This window comes from Echinops telfairi, unplaced genomic scaffold (genome assembly GCF_000313985.2).
Source record: "Echinops telfairi isolate 266 unplaced genomic scaffold, ASM31398v2 ScPeMD7_7468;HRSCAF=8506_0, whole genome shotgun sequence".
Taxonomy (NCBI): domain Eukaryota; kingdom Metazoa; phylum Chordata; class Mammalia; order Afrosoricida; family Tenrecidae; genus Echinops; species Echinops telfairi.
Genome location: NW_022111369.1, coordinates 17,580,741 through 17,602,568, shown reverse-complemented (window position 1 = coordinate 17,602,568; position 21,828 = coordinate 17,580,741). Strand labels below are relative to the sequence as shown.

General features: G+C 44.6%; 1 protein-coding gene across 1 annotated transcript in view; it reads left to right on the top strand.

The window, feature by feature from the left end:
• Positions 1-21,828, top strand: part of DAPP1 (dual adaptor of phosphotyrosine and 3-phosphoinositides 1) — a 78,663-nt gene that overhangs the window by 12,175 nt on the left and 44,660 nt on the right. Inside the window, exon 2 of the mRNA XM_004703441.4 lies at positions 16,880-17,002. Coding sequence (XP_004703498.1) covers positions 16,880-17,002 — 123 coding nt within the window. The remainder of the gene's footprint in view (positions 1-16,879; positions 17,003-21,828) is intronic.

The window sequence follows — 21,828 nt, the reverse complement described above, 5'->3', positions numbered from 1 at the left end:
GATGTACAAATGCGCTTTACACAACTGATGTGTGTGTGGATTGGGATAACAGTTGTATGAGCCCCTAATAAAATGTTAAAAAAAAAAAGAGAAACTAGGCTTGATTGACGGCCTGGGTAGACCAAGGGAGGGGCAGGGTGGAAGCCGGTCATTCCACTGAGCCAAGCACACTAGGTGATTCTCATCCAAACCAGAGCTGGTTCTACTACTTTGGGGTGTATTTTTTCAAAATAATAACAAATAAATGTGGAAAACCATAGTATTTCACAAATGTCTTCTAATTGTTCTTTGCTTGTTATCACTACACATTTCTGAAGTGCTTCTGAAGGTCTCAGGCGACTCTTTCTAAGGTGCTGACTCACTAACAGCTGAGCAGACTCTGGGTTGATTCTCCAGATAATCGTAAAAATATTTGAAGATATAGGTTAAAGGTTTGACCTTGCTCTAGACTCCTGAAAAAAATTGAACTCATTGCCATCAGGTTGATTATGACTCAGAGCAACCCTATAGGACCAGGTGGAATTGCCCCTGTGGGTTTCGGAGACTGAACTCTTTATAGGAGTAAAAAACTGCATCTTTTTCCAAAGGAGTGGCTGGTGGATGTGAACTGCTGACCTTGCAGTTAGCAGCCCAAAGCATAACCACTATGACACCAAGGCTCATTTTTGCTCTCGGAAAAAGCAGAGTAAATTTATTCTGATGATGAGCACCTGAGGGGTAACTGCAGATGATCCATATCTGTCTGCTCCATCCAAGGCCAGCAGTTTGCATAAAGCATATTTGCCCCAGTGTGAGTCAAAGTCAAAATCAGAACTGGAGACTTGTCCTCAGTCTGAGCTCCTCACGACAACGGCACTAGTAATGTACTTGCGTGAATCACCCCCAGACTCACTCAGTTCCCTTATACCCAAAGGCTCTTACTGGTTGGACCAATTGATGACAGTGAAAGGTATCATTTAAAAATGGAATAGAGAATTTGATTGCTCACGCCAGAAGGTGCTACCTGGAATTTTTCACAACCCACAAAGTTTAGGGTTCCTTCCTATACCTATAGAGATCTTAGCCCTCAGTGTCACCTGTAGTGGCCCTCAGGGGTCAGTTGTCAATGGCACTACACGTGAAGCAGCACTTCTTTGAGGTGCTGGCAGCAAGAAGTAACCAGACAAACAGCAGAGTCATGCTTCATGCCACTAGAGATGAGTCCTCCGGAGAGAACCTTTCATTTGGGGTCCTTGCCCAGCCTTTCTAGGCCTCCGCATGTACCATAAAAGCCTTGTTTCTAGGTCATCTCTCTACTCTTGTTTGCAGATTCTGAAGCAAACATTCTCTGACTCCCAGCCCCCATGGGGGTGGGGGGCTCACTCACTGCCATGGCGTCAACTCTGACTCCTAGAGACCCTTTAGAACAGGGTAGGACAGGCCCTGTGGGCTTCTGAGACTGTGACTCTATAAGAAATCCTTATCTTTCTCCCTAGGAGGGGCTTGTGGTTTCAAACTGTTGACCGTTCGGTCAGCAATCCACACTGCACCAGGGCTCCTTCTCAAGGGGAGCCGTGATGCCCAGCAATCCTTCCTGCATAGTGCAGGCTGACCTGAGCATGGAATCGAAAGCACTGGGCTGCAATGCGTCTTGATTGGCAACCCCTCCCTGCCACACCTGCCACACCATCTGAGGCCCGATCAATGTCTTTGCCCCTTTGATTTCCCTAAGTCTGTCCCCTGACTTTCCTGGGTATGTTGTTGATCTATCTCCCAGGCTGGCCCTGTGGGTCTTTCAGTGCCTGCAGGTTTCCTTAGTTTCTCTGTTTCTGTCACCCAGTTCTCTCTCTCTCTCTCTGTCTGTCTATTTCCGTTCTCTAAACTGCTTGTCTCCAGCTATCTGGGTGAGCCCTGCTTGCCTTTCTCAGCCAGTTTTGAAGCTTTATCTCTCCAGCCACAGCTCGTTGGCTTTTATGCCCCGATCCTTTGCATAACCCATGTCTCCACTTCTCTGGCTTTCTATCTTGCTGTGTCTCAGTCTCTCTCTGTGTTTTTATGACATCTTGCCTCATTCCAAAGACTCCTTCCAGAACAGGTATTCCTGGTTTTAAACTCCCACATAATTCTCTTCTCCCTTTCAGTCCTGTTTTTCGGAGGTGAGCCGTGACTCCTTCCTGAACACGTGGAGCCGCATTTCATTCATTCCTGCATACGAAGCTCACGTCCTCTGCCTCTGTCACAACTCACGGTGTGTTTTCTAAAGCCTGCGGCAGCGGGCCTTGCCATTGAGCTTGGCGCATTGGCGTGCACAAGTGTAGGCATTTAGATGTAATGTGGAATGCCACAGTTCCTTTGGTCTGTCACGGAGACCGTCCTCTTGCAAAGACTCCGGGGATGTCTCCTCAGCCTCACATGTACATCACACGACTCATGGTGCAGGCCTTTTAAAAAAAAAAAATGCAATTGCTAGAAGCAGCTCACCAGACCTTACTTTCGAGGCATCTCTGGGTAGGTTTGCACCACCAACCTTGTCATCAGTAGTCAAGTGTATGTTTAAACATTTTCACTCATCAGGGGGGCCCTGAAGTCTTGTAAAACTCCCCAAGCCCTACCCTCTGCTTGGTTCTCTTTAGGCGGGGCCCCTCAGCTATGCTCAGTGGAATGAAAGGTCTGTCCTGTGAGTATGGGTCTTAACATGCGTAGATGGACAATATCATCTTATTTAAGGAGCCCTGGTGACTCTGTGGGTTAAGTGTTGGGCTGCTAACTGTAGGGTGGGCCATTCAAACTCAGTGGCCACTCCTAGGGGAAAAGGTAAGGTGGTCTGTTCTGGTAAAGATTTACAGTCTTGGAAACCCTCCACAAGTTTACTTGAGTCACAATCAACTCAGTGGCAGTGGGTTTGGTCTGGTCTGGTGGTACAACACTTAAGTGCTCAGCTGCTGACCGAAAACGTGGGAGGTCAAACCCTGCAACTCTATGGGAGAAAGACTTGGTGATCTACTCCCAGAAAGATTATCGTCTAGGAGCTCTGTGGGGCCATTGTACTCCGCCATGTGGACTTGCTATGAACCCAAGTCAACCTAATGTTATTTAATGATCAAAACATCTTGTTTTAGATAGGTTACAATCTGACTTGAACACATAGAGTAGCACTTTCATTTTTTTTAATCCTAAATTCATGATTCTAGGAAATACTCAAACTCCCAAACTCACTGCCATCGAGTGGATTCTGACTCAGTGTGACCCTATAGGACAAAATAGAAATGTCCTCATGGGTCTCCAAGACTGACTTTTCACCAGAGCAGAAAGTCTCTCTTTCTCCAGCTCTGAGGGCTAAAAGCTATAATTGTCCACAAAACTGAATTCTCTAGCATCATCTCCATGGACAAATGAAATCAGTAGCCAAGGAATCCCATGGGATGACTCAAGGGCTACGGGCAAATTAACCCAAGTGAAGATGGCTTGGCCCAAGAATATATAATTGATTCCTCTTGGACACTGTCACTATTGTGTTCAGAAGGAGTTTGAGGCCCACTCTAAGCTCATCAAGAGAGAAGACACATCAATTACCTGTGTTGTCCAAGGTCCTAACAAAGGTCAGGGGCACCGGATGCCACCTACCTTCCATGTTTGGTCTAGCTCGTTCAGAGAGTCGGTCACTGTCACTCAACAGTGAGGACAGCTTTGAAAATCAAGAAGAAAGATAAAACCTCCCAAAGAAGAATGGCATGTGTCGACTGCTTTGCTATTTATTGCACACTTCAGCTGCTTTCACACAGTCTGGAGTCTGTGTTCTTGTATGGGGTCCAAGTGTATGCCTTCTTTATAACTCTGATAGGACAGCATCTAGGTGGCCCATCACTTCTTTTTCTTCATCACAAGCTGCATCACATTATTATAATACACGTGCTGTCAGGTGCCATCGAGTTGCTTTTGATTCATAGCGACCCATGTGACAGAGAAGGGTCCCATAGGGCCCTGTAACTTTATAGGAACAGATCATCAGCTCTTTCTCCCCAAAAGCTGCTGAGTGAGTTCAAACAGGCAAGTCTCAAGTCAGTCGCCAAACGCTTCATTGTTGTAAGATAATGTTGTCCGTATTCACTTGTAGATATGGGCCACTAAGAGCCGTATCATTGAAAACTGTGATCTAGATGTCATGAGATTCAAGTTTCAAACTACAAGATTACTTTTGGTGCCCAGTTGTTCTTCCAGCATTATGTTACATCACTCTCAATGATGCAATGGCCCAACTTGGCATCTGTTTCCTGTAGACAGCACATGTATGTCAACCTCAGTGCCTTTGATGAAGCCTTGCCTCAAATGGAAACTCCCTTTTCTCTCCCCATCGAATGAGTCCTGTATTCATTCTTTAAACCCTAGACCATGACCTTCCTCTTTCATGCAGTTTTCCAATGTCCTGAGACCTTCTGCTCCTAAACTTGGCTGACTGTCCAGCTCACTAAGATGACAGGGATTTGGTGGATTCCTATGTTAAGTTACAATTCTTCCCTTTCTTTGTTGGTATTGGGAAGTCACTTAATCTCTTTCTTTGCCATCTCCATAAGGCTATTGAAATGAATCATAAAGTTTAAGAACCACAAGTCCTTCGTATCCATGCTTCTCCATCTTCAGACTGCATAACAAGCACCATTTGTTATAATTCATTGTAATTCAGCAGGTCTTGGTGGGTTCTGGGAATGTCTGTGTCTACCATGGTCCCAAGTGTCACTTCATACTGTGAATACAAACACTTCACCTTGTTCTTTTAGACTTTACCTGGCTCTTCAACTCATAACTGAGTTTAAAGTCATTTAAGTAGGTCATGATATTTTTAAAAAATAATAGAAGACTGAAAAAAAATAAATATACTACATATACTCATAGATGGATACTATCTTATAATGTTTTACCATATGCAAGTATGTTATATGTATGTGCATATGTATTGGGAGACATATAAAATATGTATTGAACTGTGGGTTGGTCCAAAAATGTTTGAAAACATCTCCTGTAAAGCTCAGCAAATGAAGGCCCGCTGCCGTCAAGTTGTTTGCAAGTCAGAGCTGTCTTACAGAGGGTTTCTGAGACTGTTGATCTTTACAGTAGCAGATAGCCTTTATCGGCTGCTCTCAGAGGAACTGGTGGGTTTGAACCTCCACATTTGTGCATAGCAGTCCGCAGCACCACCAGAGCACATTACGACAGTGACCTGCAATGGGATAAGAAGCTATGAAGCATCCAACATACTGGAACTGTTACTGAGAAGGTTCTAGTATGAAGAGGGACTGCAATGGGAGGAGCCAAGAGTGAACTAAGGACCAGCTTTTTGGAGCAACCTTGCCTCCATTCTGCCAACCCAACCGCTTGCCATGAAGCCAACTCCACCTCAGAGTGACCTCATATGAATCAGAGTAGAACGATGCTCCATAGGGCTGCCAGTGGCTGGGTTTGCTTTGCTTTGTGTATTTGTGTGTATTCAGCAAGCCTGTATCCTGAGGTGCCTCTGGTTGAACTCAAACTTCCAATCTTCGGGTTAGCAGCCGGGTGTGTTTGCTCCATCTAAGGTCTCCTGCTTTCTATTGGACTCAACTTATTCCTGTGCCTGTCGGTGGAGAAGCAGCTGTAGAAATGCTGCCTGGGTGGATGTTTCTTCATTGCTTACATTGGTCTTCCAAGGTCAGCCGCTGGTTTTGAGAATCTCATTGTTTGTGATGCTTGATTCGGCTCTGCTCCTCCTAGAGACGTAATTATGGCAATGTGTTGGATTTGGGGGTAAAGGAGAATATAGCATTATTTCAAGTGCATTGTTATAAACAGCAGCAATTCTTGTGTCATCTTTTTCCTTTTTTTTAGCTTCTTCAAGGAAAATGAGACCCAAAAGATTTTTTTTTTAGGAGAATAAACCTTACTCCACACTGCATAGATGTTTATTCCCAGTACCAAACACAATGTTTGCAACAGTCATAATATATGAGGCAATTTAGCAAAGTTTGTAACTTTTTCTCATCCACAAAAGTTGATGGAACCATATAAAATATTTATAAAAGATGACATCGTATCAATACATGCAAATAAAAAGTTGCCTTTTATGTAGATTTTTTAAAAATAGCCACTTGATGCACATACAAAAAGGAAATCTGGGGAGGGGGGTAGGGAGGGAGAGTGAAAAATAAGAAGCTGATACCAAGGGCTCAAATAGAAAGAAAATGTTTTGAGAGTGATGATGGCAACAAATGTACAAATGTGCTCGACACAATGGATGTATGTGTGGATTGTGGTAAGAGTTGTACAAGTCCCCAATAAAATTATTTTTAAAAGAAAAAAAAAGGAAATCTGTTGATTCGGAGTCATGGTCACCTCTTGTGTTACAGAAGAAACGGAGCCCCTTAGGATGTTCTTGCCTGTAATCTTCACGCATGTCAGACTTCGCCTCCCTGGCACCGCTAGGTGGGTTCACCATTCAGTGAGTAGTGGAACATACAAAAACAGAGGCGGTCATTTGTGTAGGGGTGGACCGTGGAAGCAATATCGTTTGGCTAATCAATACCAGATAACCAGGTGGCTGGACTAGCTGAGAAAATGGATATCCCACTGCTACCCAGTCGGTGCTGACTCATAGTAGCTCCATATAGGAAAGTCTTTGAGGCTATAAATCTTTATATGAACATAAAGACAGCCTCATCTTTCTCCTGAGGAGCACCTGGTGAGTTTGAACCACAGACCGTGTGGTGAGCAGGCCCACACCTAACCCACACCCCCTGCAACTCACTGCCATCAAGTCGATTCTGACCCAATAGATCGTGCAGGGGTGGGGAAGCACTGCCCCTGCGAGTTTCTGAGACTAACTCTTTATGGGAATAGAAAGCTCATCTTTCTCCCAAGGGGAGACTAGTGGTTTTGAACTTCTGCCCTTGCAGCTGGTGGCACAATGCATAACCTAGACTCCACCCGGGCTCTTAGAGATAAATAAAAACTTGACCTCTGCACACCACATCCTCACGGACACCACAGGAGCTATGCTGGTCAAGCTCACTGCTCACTAGTACACCTACTCACTTGGCATTTCCCACTAGTAAAGGGGTTTCGTTATTGTATTTGATTCTGAAAACATCAACCGTTGAAGGGAAGCTGGTGAGCAGTGACTAAACAGCTGAGGAAGATGCATTTTTTTTTTAATTAAATCATTTTATTGGGGCTCGTACAACTCTTATCACAATCCACACATACATTCATTGTATCAAGCACTTTGTACATTTGTTTCCCTCATTATTTTCAAAACATTTGTTTTCTGCTTGAACCCCTATTATCTGCTTCTCATTTCCCCCTCCTTCCTCGCTCTCCCTCCCCATGAACCCTTGATAATTTATAAATTGTTATCATTTTTCATATCTTATACCATCTGACGTCTCCCTTCACCCACTGTCCATCCCCCAGGAAGCAGGTTATATGTAAATCCTTGTAATCTGTCCCCCCTTTCTCCCTCACCTTCCCTCCACCCTCCTAGTATCGCCACTCTCATCACTGGTCCTGAAGGGATCATCTGTCCTGGATTCCTGTGTTTCCAGTTCCTCTCTGTACCAGTGTACATCCTCTGGTCCAGCTGGATTTGTAAGGTAGAATTGGAATCAGGATAGTGGTTGGGGGAGGAAGCATTTAAGAGGAAAGTTGTATGTTTCCTCATTGCTACACTGTACCCTGACTGGCTCATCTCCTCCCCGTGACCCTTCTGTAAGGGGATGTCCAGTTGCCTACAGATGGGCTTTGGGTCCCCATCCGCACTCCCCCTCATTCACAACGATATGATTTTTTGTTCTTCGATCCCTGATACCTGATCCCTTCTACACCTCGTGATCACACAGGCTGGTGTGCTTCTTCCATGTGGGCTCTGTTGCTTCTCAGCTATATGGCCACTGGTTTATCTTCAAGCCTTTAAGACCCCAGAGGCTATATCTTTTGATAGCCGGGCACCATCAGCTTTCTTGACCACATTTGCTTATGCACCCACTTTGTCTCCAGCTGAGGAAGATAACTTGATTGTGAGTTTTGATCAGCAGTGAATTCAGAATGAATCAGCTGTGTGATGTAACTGTGAAGAGTCTCGGGCAGCCTTCATGTGTGTCCCCTGCAGCCAGCAAGCCAGAGGGAGGGAGGTCCTGGGTGGCTTTGTGGGACACAGATCTTATCTTAAAGATCAACTTTTAAAACTGGGATGCCATCTGGGAAGATAAGGGCTCTAGATGGTAAGGTTTTGGGCTGGCAAAGAGACTGAAAACCTTGTTATGAATGTAGAAGATGGCGATAGAAATAAGAGAGAGTGCAGTCTAAATGCTTTCAACCAGCTACTTAGGCATCCTTTATCTAAATGCAGGAAGTAACTCTGGGACCCTCTGTTGAAAGCTACTCAGCAGAAAATGTCATTTCAATGTAGGCCAGCATTTTCTGCCTGTCAATCATGGAAGTATGGAATTGGCTTGTCTGTACATGTAATGAGCTCCTCACTATTAGCAAAACGTAGGCAAAATTGGACCTAAATCCTTGAGAGGATTTAGATGCTATCTCAAACACTGGACAAAATTGAAAAAGAATATACCCAAGCTAATGGCTGTCATTTCCTCTAGAAGGGATACATTACACAGATTAGGCTTTTACATTACGTGTCCCTGGGTGGTACAAACAATTAACACACTCAGCTACTAGCCTAAAATGTGCAGGTTGGCGTACAAAGCAATGCTTTGGAAGCACCAGCTGGTGATCTACTTTTAAAAGACCAGCCACTGCGAACCCCGCGGCGCACGTAAGTCACTGGGGGTTGTAGTCGACTCTGCAAGTACCATCTCCTTTTTTATCATTAATTTAATCGTACCACCCATCTCAAGTGCATGTGAAGCTGGACCGTGGACAAGGGAGTCTGATGAAGAACTCATGTCTTTGAATTATGGAGGGGAACAAGATCAGATAGATAAGCGTAGGTCAATAAACATTGCTGCTTGTGTTCCAGCTCAAAGATGGGTTTAAACATGTCTTTATGGATAGCTGCAGACAGCTTGTCTGAGTCTCATCAGAATCCTTCAAGAGCAACAACAAAAGCTACTCTTTTGTGCCTTTGGGGGTGAGGGGAGACAATGTTGAGGTCAAGGCTAATCATAAAGTGTTACCAAAATGCAAGCGGACGTCTTTCCAATTCATTCAAGTTTTTAAGAAGTTTATGGAGTTGGTGACCCACATAAGACAGGGTTTAGATGTCAGTGTTTTTAGGAAGGTTGGGAAGACCTCAAAGGTGAGTCAAGGCCGGGAAGCCCGTCAACATCTATGACATGTCCTGTGGTCGAAGTCCAGACGTTGGTGGAAGGAGACCAGGGCATTACCGTTGAAGTAACAGCTGCTGAAGTTGGGCTTGGCGTTTTCTATTTGAAATGAGTATCTTGGCCTCAGCAAGAGCTGACATTTCCAATAGTATTTATTATTATTATTAATTGGGATTAATACATATATCAAATCATTCCATAGTTCAAGCGCATCCAGCAGAATTGTACATTGGCTACTAAAATCCATTTCCAAACATTGTTTATCTATATGGGCCCCGGGACATCATCACCCCTTCACCCGGCCACCACCACTGTGTCCCCTCCCCGACAAAACCCTTATTCCACTTTCAGATTCTATAGGTTCATCAGTCCTGGTTTTCCTACAGCGAAAACCAGAAAAATATCTGCAGCAAAGTAAGATCAAAGCTAGTGAAGACAATTTTATGAGCTGGCTCATAGCCAGGACCCAACCTGATCCCGAGAGGCAGGTCCAATCAAGGCATGCTTCTGAGGGGTCTGCCGGGCCAGTTCAAGCCACGGCAGAAAGGTTGGCAGCTCAGAAGGTTATGGTAATATTTTTATTGAATAAAGTCTCTGGTTTTGTAGCAAGGCATTTTTACTTACCCTCATACATAGTAAAACCTTCAGAAGCCAGAATCTGTGAAAAAGGTAAAGGTTTCAGGTAAAGTAAAAGGCAATAGTATTTTCATCTCTCAGACCCTCCCGGCAAGGAATTCTGAACCCTTCCATTTATACCATATCAATCTAGCAGTTTGGGCCTCCTCAAGGGACTCAAATCATGTTCCGTTTCCACATTCTTTGAGTCCGAGCAACAAAAAGAAGTTTGAAAGGCGTGATATCTAGGGCTGAAGGGTGAGTGGAGTGAAGGGTGTCAATGAAATTCCCACAGGGCCACCATTTACTACCCTCAAACAATGAGCAGATACATTGCTGTGCTGGAAACAAATTCTTCCTTATAACTTTCTTGGTCTTTTTCTTACCAACTATCATCTTCCATGGTCCAAAACATCTTCCTAATACACTCCCATGGTTGCCCCGTGTTATTTATGAAAACCTATCAACATACTCATTTGAAATCCCCCCCCCAAATAGACACTGTAACCTGAGCCGAACCCTGCCTTGAACGGGACTAGCAGATCCCCTTGTAATAATTCACTGGTTTTGATTGGATCTTTTTTGGGGGAGTCCGGGGGGAGACACCCTCACGAGACTAAGATACGTCGTATCTGACTGAGAGAATTTGTCTTCAGGTATCCACTGATTACAGAGGCAACTTTGAACACATTTTTGTTTGTAATAAACATGTATGTGTAAAAACTAGACCCCTAGTATCGATGCTTTTTAACTTACACTAGAGCGTGCTGAAGGAGTGAACTCATGTCTTTGAAAAAAACAGAACTACGATGCTCTTCAGAAGAAAAGATGATGGGATTTTTTTCTTATGCACTTTGGGCATGTTAACCAGGAGGGACCAATCCCTAGAAAAGGGTACCACGTTCGATAAAGTGATACCCACTCACTGCTGTCCAGCCAATGCCGACCCATGGTGACCCTGCAGGGCAGGGTAGAACCGTCCTGTGAGTTTCCAAGACCTTGCTCTCTTGTGGGAGGAGAAAGCCCTGTCTTTCTCCTGAAGAAGTATGTAGCTAGAGAAAAGGAGACCTTCACTGAAAGCGATTGGCCTGCACCAATGGACGCACACATCGCGGGGATTGGGGAGGGGGGGCTGCGCAGCCTGTGGTTCTCTTGTACCAAGGGTTGCTGTGGGTTGAAACTGACTCCAGGATTCCTAACAATGATGACAACTTGAATGATATCAATTGCTTCAACAATTTAACCATTTTAAAAAAGTACAATGCATATGACTTCTGAGCCATCAGCGTTGACTGCATAGCCAGTGAAGCTGTAGCTTCCAGTTCTTTGAAGTGGACCCCAGCCCTGCGGTGACTCAATGCCGTCAAGTCGAGGAGTATTAACGATGAGTTTCCCGACAGGAAAAATCGAAACGCCCAGAACTCTTACAGCTCAACGACGTGCAAGAACCTTCAAGGAGCTTCCAGAGTTGCCAACAATTTTAAAAGCCTCATTACCAACACCATGTTGTGAAGCTGAAAACAGCTTTTCTATACTCTCAAACGCCTTCTAAAAGCTTTCAAAACAAAAGACTGAATCCTTGCTCTATTTTCCTTAGAGAAAATAAAATGATGTGATGAGACAATCAAAGAATATGGGGCCAAATTTTCATGGAAAAATATTATAAGTTTAAACAATTCATGGAAATAAATGATTTCTGTTTCGTAATGTCATATAGTTTATATTTTTGTGAATTTCCTTCTAAATTAATATTCCTTTCTTGTTATCTTTTTTAATAAACTCAAACTCACTGCCATCTCGTTGGTACCAACTCATAGCAGGTCTCTAGGGCAGAGTAGAACTGCCCCTCGGGTGGCTGAGACTGTAACTCTTCGTGGGAGTAGAAAGTCTCATCTTTCTCCCTCGGAGCAGCTCTTTAATTCCGAGCTGCTGATCTTATGATTAGCGGCTCAGTGCACGGTGAGCCCTGCTGGCAGTGATTACACGCTGGGCTGCGATCGCACGGCTGGTAGTTCAAAACCACCAGCAGCTGGCTCGGCAGGAGAAAGATCGGGCTTTCTACTCCTGTAAATCATGACAGTCTCCGAAATCCACAGGGGGTCACTGTGAGTGGGCACTGGTTCGATGGCACAGAGTGTGGTTTGTGGGGAACTCAATGCATGACCCACAACGCCACCAACCGGTCCGTTTGGACCTAGTAACCTCCTGGACAGCACATGACAACATTGTCTTTTTTTGGGAATTATATTTTGGGTCAGGGGATATATTTTTTCAAATAAGCGGTATCGTACTGTACCCCAAACTAGTTTTTCTGACTTCACAATATATTTTAAGATCGCCTGGCACTATCAGATAAGCACCAGACTGCTAACCTCCAAGGTCGCCGGTCCCATAAGGATTTACGCTGCCTCAGAAACCGCAGTGGGTTCTGTTTGTTGTTAAATCTGCTTGGATCAAGGCTCCTTGGTGGCATAGTTGAGTAAGCAAGCGTTGGCCTGCCAGCCACAGAGTCTGCAGTTCATACCCAGGAGCGAATCTGAGGGGCAAGTCCGCTCCCCTGAGACACATAGCTGCATAAGGTCCCCACGAATCAGAGCCAACTCGGCAGCACCTCAACCAGTACCATGAAGCGATTGCTTCCGCTGCACTAATCAAACCAAGCAAACTCACTGTCATTGAGTTCATTCCGACTCACAGCGACTCCTGATAGAATTTCTGAGGCTGTATATCTTTCCAGGAGCGAATTGCACCTTTCTTTCTCCAAGGGAGCAGCTGATGGGCTCAAACCACCCCCTTGCTGGTTAGCAGTCCAATGCTTCCTGGCAGTACCACCAAGGCTCCTTGGAGTTACCCTAGATATGCCCAATTCCCTCCAGTTTAGACCCGATCAACAGTGAATGATTATACCCACCACCCTCTCTAATACTTAATACTATAAAAAAATTCCATTTTAAATAAGCTGGTACATTTTTTAAAATTGCAGTGTTGTATTATTTGCCCTTCTGTGAATGGTAATAAGACCTTTTATTTCCCTTCTGTAACTTTCACTTTGTTTTTAGAAAAGTGTATGTAAACATTTACAACTTGTTTTATGATCCAAAAAACAGAATGAGGTCTTTTTGAAAACAACTCTGTCGCCTTTAAAGCCAACTCAGGTGCTGGCTCATTCTAAGAACCTGGTTTGACCCACTCTTGGAGCCTTCCTGCAGTGTCACCTCTCCTATTCTTGGATAGAGTCCTCAAAACACTTTCTGATCCCACCAGATGAATGGCTTCGTGGAGCCCAGCCTGGGGCTTTGACAGTTTTGTGCCCATTGACCTGCCTAGCCCAAGTGCTTTGTACAAATTCTTGCACATATGGGTATTTGAAACTTAGTAAGTAAAGATTTATAAAACCGAATGATTGGAGGTGGGGAACTGTAATTATGGAAAAACTGCCAACTTAATTCCATTTTTAACCTTCAGCTCTTTGAAGAGCAAGATCTTGAACCATTCATACCAAAGGTGAATAGGTTCCTACAAAGAGCCTACAATATATTGGGTCTACATTCATTCCCCTATGCACATTAAAAGGACGCTAGGAGCATCTTGAAAGATAGATTCGGTGTCATTAAACCACATATGTTTAATGACATTGCTGAATGGGTGTTGTTTTGTTGTGTATATTTTCACCACAATCATACACACACACAAAAAAAAAACAATAGGAATGTCATACACAACTCAATTAAAAGAGGGATTTTAGGTCTTTGTGGAAAAGCTATTGGAGATGTGAAGATCCTCCTTCAATTGCATTTTCATGATATGTATGTGACATGTCTCTATACATGGCTTATCTGGGCCCAGACCTGCTAAACAGCTCAAGAAAGGGCAATCTTGATTCAAGCAAGTTTTAACACTGGTGGAACACTTTCTAAATTTGAGCACATTGCAGTCTTCTGGCTTTATACACAATTATTTCCTATGTATTTGTGGTATGTAATTATAACATAAAGGATTTTTGTTTTAAAATTCCAAGTACAAAGAAAGTTCTGTCGACCTATTAAAAACAAAAAACAAAACTCAGAAGAAAGCTGTAAATGGTTTAAATATAGACCACATACTCACTGAAAACCCTCAAAGGATTTTGCTGTGTAGCAGTTTTGTTGTAGAATGTTGTTGAATCAAATATTACTTCAAGTCTGCTTCAATATCTACTGACTGCAAGCTGAATCTTATGCTGAAATGTTTATCCTCAGAAGTAAGTATTGGCAAGAAGCATTTTAGGGACTTTGGGAGACCTTGTTTAGAAAGACGAAATGATTTAGCCTTGACCGAACCTGAAATAGTATAAGGCTATACTTTACTTCTCGAACCTGAAATAGTATAAGGCTATACTTTACTTCTCCAGCTGTCTATTGGAAGCATTTTGTAGTGCACACACTTGCACTTGTCCGGGAGTCTGCAGAGAGAATGGGGCTCCTCTGTGGATAAATCACCCAGTGGGTGTTCTTTAAGAAGTGTTTTTCCACGCCATTCTTTCAGTTAGCACATACATAGCTGGTCCAGGATGGCTGCGCCGTTGTCAAAAAGAGGGAATTTGCTAGAGAAACATACACCAGGAAATTTAGATTTAGAAAACAGATAGCTTAGAGACTTCTGTAGAAACTTCCTTCCACAGATGATGCCTTAATGATCTAGGGCTGCTGAAACAAAAATGCCATGGTGGATGGCTTTCACCAGCAGTCAGCGATTCTCTCATGGGTTAGGAGCCTAGAAGTTTGAACCCAGCCCACCAGTTCTTGGGCAAGGTGCTCTCTCTGGCAGCTCTCAGGAAGGTCCTTGTTTTGTTTAGCATCCATGAGTCCTTGGAAATCTCCATGTGTCTTGGGATAACTGGTTATAATTCAGGATCAGAAAGGACTTGGGACACTGTTCCTCAGGCAAAACAGCTTCTCAATTATGCCCATGAGCAGACCTGTCCTTGGGCCTTCTGCCCTGCTCGGACAAGGGTTACACAGATCATTAGCTGCACCAATAAGTACTTTAATATGTTCCACCCCACTAACAAGGTTCCTGTCTGAAGACAATCAGCTTGCTCACTCTGCGAGTTGGCACACCCCTGTGGTGTTTCTTACTGGCCTCCTGATTCTGCTGGTATTTTGAATCCACCCAGAAACACTCCTGTGGTAGTTACATAATCTGTTGTCCATTTGAGATTTAAGAGTGAAGGGGTACAGTTTAGCCTATCAATCAGGCTGCAGCTTGATGACTTCATTTGGAACCGCTAAGGAGGTAAATAGCTCGCTGGAGGCGGGTCACTCATACACTCCCTGTGAGATATTCCTCTAACACACATGGAGCTGTGGTAGGGCCCTGGAACAGAAAGAGCCACATGGAGGCCTCTGCCAGCGCAGAGATGTCTCGACCACCACTGGATCCACAAGTCTTTCCACCCACTGGCCTGTGATCTTCCTGCATTCGGCATCATTGCATGTGTTGCATGAGTCTGAAGAGGAATTTATAGATTGGTATTGGAGATATGGACTAATATCAGACTTATGGACTTGCTGTAGACCGGGCTGGGATGTTTTCTCAATATTCAATTGCTCTTGTATATACACATTGCTCTTTCTTACACACATATGAGTGTCTCCGGATTTGTTTCTCTAGTCATCCTAGACTAACACAACCCCGGAAGAAAGACCTGGCTTTTAGTTTACAGTCTAAGCCTCTAGTACTACAGTCATTAAAATCCTGTGGAATCCCATTCTACTCTGAAACATATGGGGTCACCATGTGTCATAACCTATTTGATGACAATGGGTTTGTTCTCAACTTCCTCCAGGGGCCATAATGCCTCATGCCCATGCTAGATTGTCTTCATGCTGTCATTCAGAAGGAACGCAGAGCAGTGCACCCACAATGCTCATTTCTCCTTGGAAGTAGGAGGGAGGCCATCCCGGCAGGCCTCTAAACCAATTCCTGTTGAGTGAGTCTAGTGTGGCCATCCTGGCAGGCCTCTAAACCAATTGCTGTTGAGTGAGTCTAGTGTGAAACCTAGACTGTTAGAGTAGAATGGTACTCCACAGGGCTTTCAGGTGTGATTTTTCAGGAGTAGGTCACCAGGCCTTTCTTCTGAGGCACCTCTGACTGAATTTGAACCTTCAAACTTTCAGTTAATAGCTGAGCATATTGACAATGTATACTACCCAGGGACTCCCCGATCATCATGAGATGATTGGCTGCCTTCTAGGAGGAAAATAGGTAACATCAGTATCCTCTGGAGAAAGGAACCCAGGAAGCTGAGCAGTCAGCAAAGGGCTTTCTTTTCAAGATGTGCCCTGGTGTGGTGGTGCAGTTGGCTAAGCATTGGGCTGCTAACCACAAGGTTGGCGTTTCCACCTGCGGTTCTGCAGGAAGAATGTGTGGCCAGCTATTCCATAAGGATACAGTTTCAGAAACCCCAAAGAGCAGTTCCACGGGGTTTCATTTTTAATCATGGATACATGTTACCTTTTCTATATAAAACAACTTTTTAAATTAAAACTCACGGATCGATTTGAGTTTCCTTGGGAATTCCCCTAGCTCTTCAGACATTTGTCAGTTTGAAACAATATATTTGATGAGGCTTTACAAAAACGTGTGCTTTATGTTCCTTCGGACAGTGAGTTCCACGAAAGGGCACCCCCAAAAGACAGTGGGCGGGAGAGACGCAAAGAAAGACAGAAAAGAGACCAACATCTATGCTGATTGTGAATTTGGTCTTGGACTTTCGGATTTTTTCCATTTTCACAGCAGCGCTGCTCTTAGCCAGCGTTCTCTGATCTCACCTTTCACCTCTCCCAGCCATGTCCTGGCCCTACCATTTTGTGTGAGCGAGTGCTCTCTGGGCTGCCTAGAGTGAGAGTGCTCCTGCCCTCTTCACGGAGATCACAGATGCAGGAACGGAGACGTTTCTTCCCTGAGTGATCACACTGCTCTTTGCTTCCTAGGTGGTATCACAGCAACCTCAGCCGCCACGCAGCGGAAGCGCTTCTTCTCTCAAACGGATGTGATGGAAGCTACCTGCTGAGGGACAGTAATGAAAAGGCCGGGATGTATTCCCTCTCCGTCAGGTAAGAGCACTTCTGAACAGTGTGAACTCACTCAGCATAGCACCTTCTGTCATTCCATGGGCGTTTACTTTATCATCAGACTGAAATTGCAGGACTTCAAAACTCTCCTGACACTTATTGGAGTTCCTGCTCATACATGAGGACCCCTGGTGGTATAGTGGGTTATGAATTGGCCTGCTCACCGGAAGGTCAGCAGTTTGAAACCACCAGTCGCTCTGCAGGAGAAAGATGAGGCTTTCTACACTCATAAAGATTTCCAGCCTTGGAAACCCACAGGGCAGGTCTACTCTGTCCGATTGGGCCACCATGAGTCACAGGGACTTGATGGCAGTGAGTTTGGAGTTTTCTGAGGCCAAATTCTAAATAATAAGAAAATTATAACAAATATTCTTGCCTTATTCCATCTGAAAAAAAAGTGAGAGAGAGAGAGAGAGCACTGGAGGAAACGATGAATTGCTCTTAATCCAAATCTCTGGACTTATTGATGAAGACACTAAAATCCAGGGTGATGCGGTACCCTGAACCCAGTGAGGAAGTTGTTGAAATAGCACCAGAGCGTAAGCCCTGACACCCAGCCCTGGCCTTCAGCACTCTCCTTGCTCTCTTGGCAAAATCAGAGGGATTTGTTGCTGTTCAACTTTCATCGTCACAAAGTCCAGCAGGCAATAACGTGGCTCATACTCTTTTTGTTTTGATTCTATCAATGGACTTTTTTTCATGAGGCTATGTTTCACTCTAATGGTAAGAAAAGTAATCGAGTTCTCAACAGAGTATTCATCGTTGTTAGTTGCTGGGAGTTGGGGAGCTGACTCACAGCAACTCCACGCCTGGCGCCATGGTACGCTGCTCGGGCCTATGCCATCTGCATGGCTGATTGGAGCCAAGACCTTTGGGATGCACGGGGTTTGCATGAACTGCATGTTGGAGGTAAATCCCAGGTCACTCTTCCTAGACCATCATAGGCTGAAGCGCCGCGGATACCTGCTCGGCAGCATAGCCACGGGCCACAGGCACTGATTGTGGGTAGTGCTATGCATGAGAGCAGTAACTGCCCTGTCCTGTAAGGAGCTTCCCTCCCGACTCACGTCCTTCTGGCTGGCGGGCTGGTTTAAAGAAGCTGGCTTTGCCAGCCATGTGGGAGCCAGGGGTAGGTGGCGAAGTCTAGGCCAGCATCTCTCAGGCTTCCACTGAAATGTCCCAATGTCCCTGGCTTCAGGGCAGGCTGGCCTACATTTGACAGAGGATGGGAGGACTCCAGGAAATTACGTGCAACGTGACTCTGTGAGCTGCTAACCACAAGGTTAACAGTTCCAAATCACCAGCCACTCTATGGGAGAAAGATGAGGCTGCCTGATTCTGTAAAGATTTGCAGTCACAGAAACAGTATAGACAGAGGGTCCCTATTAGTTTTTGCCCATCATTAAAAGAAAAGGACAAGGCTTTCTGCTCCCATAAAGAGTTACACACTCTGAAATGCACAGAGGCAATTCTACCCTGTCTATAGAGTCGCTGTGCGGGAATGGCAGTGAGTTTTTAGTTTACCAAATGCCAAACAGCTGTTGTTGTTAATATCCCAATGGGAGCACCATCTAATCTACAGAGACAGTCCTAGGCGCCCTGCTGCAATCCCTCATGAGGAGCAGACACAAGAAAGTGCTTACTCCTGTCCACACTGGTGGGGCAATTGCTCAACAAAGAGACCATTCTGTTTGGATGGAAGCAGAGAGCTATGATTTCTCTGATCAACAGCAAATGGCAAAATCCATGATGTGGTTCGATTACAGACACTTTCTTGCATGAATCTTCCAAACATCTCAAATAAATCTATGGGATTGTTAAATCAAATAATTTTAGTTAATGTTTTACCTACTTATGTCAAGCTCCTAAAAAATCTAGGTGGTATATTACATAGACACAAGAATGTTAAATATACATCATGATGATCATTACAAGTATTTGGGAATGAGATTCAGTATTTTAACACTCAGGGATTATGGAGCATTGCCGTGATATGGTTCTGGGCACAAAACAAAGCCTGAGGGGCAAGTACAGGCTGTCTGTTTTTAGATGCGTCTGCCCTGAATCGCCAGGGCTTCCCTTGCCTTGTTTTTGTATGCCCCTCAAAGCTGTCTCAAAACCCTCACAGTAATGTACAGAACCCAGAGCGGGAATGCTCATCACTTATTGAAGCTCGTTGTTGTTGTCATCGAGTCAATCCCAACTCAGGTGATTCCATTTGTGCCGAGTAGTTACTTTACAGAGTTCTGCAGGCTGTGGGCCACTTTTCTGAACCGAGGATGGAAGCTGTGCCATTGGTATTTCAAATGCCAGCAGGGTCGCCCATGGTGAACAGCTTTCCAGATGAAGAACAGACAAGGAAGAAAGAACAGGGATTAGTATCTGGAAACTGGATGAAGAACAACAGAAGATTGTCAAATATATGACACATTATCTGGAGAGACGACTCCCTGGAAATGGGCCTCATGCTTGGTGAAGGAGCAGGAAGTCCCCCAGGGAGATGGATTGACACAGGGGCTGCAACAGTGAACTCAAATAGAACGGTGGTGAGGATGGCTCAAGGTTAGGAATCCTTCCTTCTGTTGTTCACAGGGTCGCTCTGCTTCAGCACTAACTTGATGGCACCTAACAACAACAAGGCCAGTAGAAGTAATAGGAACCACAGAGTGGTTCAGGAAAATGATTGCATTTATTCATTCATGAATCTTTTATTCCCATAATAGCAGACACTTAAAAGGATCCACTCTCTGTCAGCCACGCTGATAAGTATTGTAGAAGATTCAAAACATTGTCTTCAGAGAGTATCATCTCGTGGGGCATTAAGACCATATACAAATAACACCGAGTCCATGCAGTAAATGACTCTGCGTAGAGAGGCCTAGATCAGTGCTGGGGTTGTTGAGAAAAGAGAAAGGAACGGAAGGGTCTCACATAATGTTTGACAGGAACAGCATTTGAACTGAAACTTAATGGGTAGCTGGGATTCAAAACTGTGTGTGTGTGTGGGGGTGGGGGGCAGAGATATTCCAGGTTAAGAGAACAATAACTAAACAGTACACAGATCAAACCGAATGGTGAGAGGATACAACCCTGATACACATTTTCTTGATTTTAAGCAACTCAATACTCCCTTGTTCTGTTCACACAACTGCCTCTTGCTCCGTGCCCGGTTCCACAGGAGCACAGTGAAGTGTTCTGGCATTCCCATTGTTCTCTTTGTTATTAACGAATAATCAGAGAACTTTATGATTAGCAACCTGTGATATGCAAATGACACAACCTTGCTTGCGGAAAGTGAGGAGGGCTTGTAGCCCTTGCTGATGAACATCAATCATCAAACCCATCAGTATGGATTACAACTCAATATAAAGAAACCCCAAATCTTTGTAACTGAACCAATCCGTCAGTATGGATTACAACTCAATGTAAAGAAACCCCAAATCTTTGTAACTGAACCAATAGGTAACATCGTGGTAAGTGGAAAAAGATTAAAGTTCTCAAAGATTTCATCTTTCTTGGATCCACGAACGATACCCATGATAGCAGCAGTCAAGAGATCAAACAATGCACTGCGTTGGGTAAAGCTGCTGCACAAGACCTCTGTAAAGTGTTGAAAACAAGGATGTCCCTTTGAAGACGAGGCTGTGCCTGACCCAAGTCATGGTATTTTCAATCTCCTCATGTACTTGTGAAAGTTGGACATAGAATAAGAAAGACTGAAGAAAAATCGATGCATTTGAAGTGTGGTGCTGGTGAAGAATGTTGAAGGTGCCATGGACTGCCAAGAGAACCAAAAATTCTGTCTTAGAAGAAGTACAGCCACCATACTCCTTAGAGGCAAGGATGTTGACACTTTGTCTCACACACCGTGGCCATGTTTTCAGGAGAGAGCTATCGGTGGAAAAAAGATAGCATGCTGGGCGAAGGAGAGAGGCAGTGAAAAAGAGGAAGGCCCTCGCCACAGTGGGTTGACATAGTGGCTCCATCCTTGCGCTCAAACAGAAGAACAATTGTGAGGATGGTGCAGGTCCCGGTCGGGTTATGTTCTGTTGTGCACGGGATCACTGAGTCAGAACCTACTGGATGGTGCCTAACAGCAACAACAAGACAGAGGCAGTAGTAGATCCAATTGGATCAGAACAGGGGTTCTCAAAGTGTGCACCCCGGACCAGCAGCAGCTTCAGCATCACCTGGGAATGTGTTAGGAATGCAGATTCTCAGGTTCCTCCCTGGACCCACTGACTCAAGCTGGGGCCCAGTCATCGGGGTTTTAACAAGCTCTCTAGGTCACTCTGATTCCAGTTCACGTTGGCGTGTGCACTGCATAGAAAGGGATCGTAGATAAAATGGGCCTATGTTTGTTTTTTAATTGAATACTCTGCCACAGTCCAACACTGAGTGAAAAATGACAATTTGGAGAATTTGATATTTTATTCTGCAGGGTTGGATTCACAGAGAAGTTGGATTGTGGCAGACTCTCAGGTATAGCAGGAAACCTAAGGAGAAAAGAGAACAATGGTGAAGGTGTTACGTGCCATTTTGTCATCTTTATTCCCTGCCATTCACATCATGCACCTTAAGGGGGTGGGGGGTGTCAGTGGCCAAAGGTGATGTAAAGGGTGTGTTCTTATCTACTAACTTAAAGGTCGGTGGTTGGAGTCCACCTGGCAATACCAGAGAGGAGATATCTGGTCGTTGGCTTCCAGAATGGTGACAGTCCAGTAAACACAGTGGGACATTCCACCCTGTAACACATCAAATCCCCTCTAGTTGGAATCAACTCTATGGCAGGCTGTCATTCCCCCCCC